The following is a 3888-nucleotide window of genomic DNA, read 5'->3' on the forward strand; positions in this document are numbered from 1 at the left end:
TGTTTCTTACTATGTCACTCAAGAATTATTTTGGAGCGGCACTAGGCAACTGCCTTCAAGTTTTCTTCATATTACGAAGAAATTCCAGTTTAAAATAATTTACACTGTTCTAACAGATCCACTGTACTTCAAGAATCACGTGTGTCCTTATGGTAAAGAGTTCTGTACTCGATTGATGACTGCTTTAAGACTATGAAAGTTTTCTTACTGGACATAGCTATCTAATACTAGCATTTTCACTAGTAGAATCACAACATATTGATGTAACAAATATATTGTATATTTCTTCAATAAAATTGCAAGTCAGTTGCTAGATAGGAGGCTCAGGATACTAGTAACATGTGGAAGAGAAGGTGCTTGGTATCAAAATGAATCTTGTCACTTCTAAAGTGCTGAAGGATTTCATCTCTAGTCTAATTAACCATGAAGTCTGTGTTCTGGCTATTTCTGCAGAAAGAAAACAATGTTGTTGCTGGCCTACCACAATATATGCACTTTTCACTAAGTATAATTGAAATCTAATACCTGGAATCCTCTTGGAAAGATTTGGTGAAAAATGAGCTGGCAACTGCTTAGAGCAGGATGTACAGGTTGCCTTCAGGTTTTCTTTGTCTGTGTCAAGGGCCTTTTGAGGGTCTTTTTTTTAAGTGTTCATCAACAGTCCTATGGCTTGTTGATTCTAACAGTGTTGCATAAATTATTTAAGGCATGTACATAACTTTTCAATTAACAAACTGCTTGGCTCATGAAAATACATACACACAATTTACAAGTAGAAAATCTAGACTAAATATCTCGTGATGAGCAGGTCTCTATGAATTAAAAATGACTTTTCAAATAAAATATTAAATGATATCTGAAATTAAATAAAACATTGGGAAATTAAAGTTTCCCAGTTAAATAGGTTTACTACTTAACTACTTCTGTAAATCAAATTATGGCTACTCATTCAGCAGGCTTTAAATTTAGATATTAAAAGATTCTAGAATGGAACATGTTAGAAAATACAGCTAAGATAAATATTTTAAGTGTTATTACCAATGGAATCAAAGCTGTAAAGAACAAGAAGAGTTAAAGACAGACCACTGAATATCCATTTGATGTGCCTTTTAGTTGGTTCATGAACATATTCAGAGTGTGCTAGCAGCATTTTCAGCTTCTATAACAAGTCCAGTATAAATACTTTAGTCAAGTATACAAAACAAAAGTCTTACTGCTCCAATGCATGTCTATTTTGAGTGCTGATACATATGTGAGTACTAATATAAACCTACTCATTTTTTTATTTTCCTAGTCCAAACAAAAAAAATTAAATTGCAGCACCTCTGTAGCAATAAATTTGCTTCCCATATTTTTTACTAGTGTTCTTACGTCCCAGAGATTCTAATATACTGGCACTAAGCAAGCAGACTAAATTTCTAAGTCAAGGTAAAAATTCTACATACCATTAACTGATACATCAACAGGTCCATTAAAAAAGTTATCTTGTTACTAAAAAGAATATAGGTGCAGTTTTCTATACAATTACTGCAGGTCAGGTTGTAAGCATGTACTGTATTGCAGAGTGACCTAAAAAGTAAAAATAAAAAGGAATGTCAACAATTTGTATTTAATTTTATTAATCTAGAAAAACAAATATTGATATTAGGCAACCTATAATTCAGTAATTTAAATACAAATTAACTTATTTTCCACAGAAAACACAAATTAGCATTAAGTAGATAAAATAACTATTGACACAAATGCAATTGTTTTCAGCGTAGCCACATATTCCAAATTCTGCATTGTATTTGTTTTAGAACTGGAATTTGGATTTAAAACTAAATTATGTACCTTGAAATATGTTTTTTTTTAAAACTAAGCTCACATATATTAATGTGTGCAGACAACTGTGTATTTATGCGTGCGCATGCGTACATATTAGGACAAAGGTTTATATCAGGTATGCGCACATGTGTGCACACAACACCGCTTTCCTTCAACAAAAACTTTTTTTGATATTTTTCATTTTCATTATAGCTCCACTAGAATACTGTATGTGAACGAGTATAGATGTAGTATCAGGTAACTGCACCATTTGAAAAGGTAACATTTTACTATCAGCACATGACATCAGAGTCACAGGTAGAAAGCTATAAGCATTTCTTGCAGGTAAAGCAGTAACATCATCCTGCTTTACAGAAGGGCTGGCTTGCACTCTCAGTGAACCAGTCAGAGGACAGCAGGTGGTAACGTAATTTCTGCTTGACAAAAGAACAATGAACAGGTGAAATGCCAGCCTTTTGCATCAGTCTGCATGTCACCTGAAAGGCTATTCTGGACTTATGAATCACTGGTGTACCCATTATGGAGTCAGAAAGCATGAATGTATAAGAACAATAGCTGTGAAGAGATCTGTATTTACATGTCTGAATGGAAGAAAGGTGGCATGTTTATAACTGTACAAGGGAGAGAACTCATTCTGGAAAATTGGGAAGAGAAAAAGGAAATAGTTAAACAATATAAGTCATAATGGTTCAAAATACAGGCCTTATTCTTTTCAACATTCCACTTCATTTACACCTGTTCAAGGTGAATCCTTTAGTTGTGACAAGGCTTTCATGGAAGTTGGAACCAAACCTATGACACTCAGTCACACAAAAGGTACACGAGACCAAGGATCGTATCACTTCTAGTATAAATGTAAAACTCATTTGTTGATGAAGTTTCTCCTTAAAAATGTCTTTGCTTGCCTATTAATAAGCACAAAGGCACAATGACAAAATATATAAAACAACAATAATAAAACCAATAAACAACTTAATCTTTCTAAAGGGGAGCAGAGACGCAGGTTATTTTTATACCTAATTTTAAATACCCAGGAAATCTCCAGCAACTCCTTGCAATCGGGGACAATTGTCTTCCATGATGGTCTTATCTGGGGTTCAGAAAATGGCTGATAAGACCAATCTGGGATCAACAGACTGTGATGTAACTCAGGCATGTGTTTCCATGTGGGGTCAGTGGCACTTGCCACCCAGGAAGTACTCACATACTAGTGTGATGGGGGCCTAAGCAGGTTCAATAGACTACACAAAAACAGAGTGCTTTAGTGAAAATTCACACTTTAAAATGGCTAAGTAGCACTAACTGACAAACTTCTTTAAAGAAGCTGTGAAATAGATATTAGATATGAGTAATAGTAAATTAATTTAAAACCTGAGACCTGAAGAAGAATGCATTTCATTCAAAAGCTTGCCTAAGTCTATCTAAACCATGGTCCAATAAAAGGTATCACCCACAAAAAACCTTGTCTCTAGCACATTTCCTGGACCATCATAGTTGTAATATCACTCCAAACTACCAAATTAATTTATTTCCAAAAATATAACTGGGTTTAATGTTTTGTTTTTCTTGAAACTGGCAAATGTTAAAATGGAATAAAACTAAATAGAGTCATAGCCAATAGTATTTACTCAATATCACCATATTATTAATTGTATTGTAATATTCTACTGTCTTGTTATAAATTAACATATTCATTTCGACTGGAAGGTAATCTTTTGGTAATGTGGTTAAAATGGAATAAGTACAGTATCTAATCACTACTTACTGAGCAGCAGAGTTTCAATTTGTTTGGTTTCAATCTACAGTGATAATCCCCATGGAAAATTAAGTTAGCATGCTTCTTATGTATACTATTTAAAACTAAATGTATCCTGTGCAACTAAGTTCTCTCTTCCTGTTGTAATTTTAGAGGTTTATATCTTTCATTTCTGTTCGCAACAGTAATATTGAAAAATTACTCCTCAGATGACTTAGTTATACTTCTTAGTGATGATAAATTAATACATAAACACATGGAGCTAGGGTCAGCCAGAGACAGCAGCAGTGGCAGTAGTTCTCTTT

At 33.6% G+C, this 3888-nt stretch overlaps 1 protein-coding gene across 1 annotated transcript in view; it reads right to left on the bottom strand.

The window, feature by feature from the left end:
* Positions 1 to 3888, bottom strand: part of LOC102368447 (S phase cyclin A-associated protein in the endoplasmic reticulum-like) — a gene marked incomplete at its 5' end in the record, with an annotated part of 201152 nt that overhangs the window by 102228 nt on the left and 95036 nt on the right. The window contains one exon of the mRNA XM_014521586.2: positions 1446 to 1569. Within this exon, the coding sequence (XP_014377072.2) occupies positions 1446 to 1569 (124 nt within the window). The remainder of the gene's footprint in view (positions 1 to 1445; positions 1570 to 3888) is intronic.

Source organism: Alligator sinensis, unplaced genomic scaffold (assembly GCF_000455745.1).
Source record: "Alligator sinensis unplaced genomic scaffold, ASM45574v1 scaffold954_1, whole genome shotgun sequence".
Lineage (NCBI taxonomy): Eukaryota > Metazoa > Chordata > Crocodylia > Alligatoridae > Alligator > Alligator sinensis.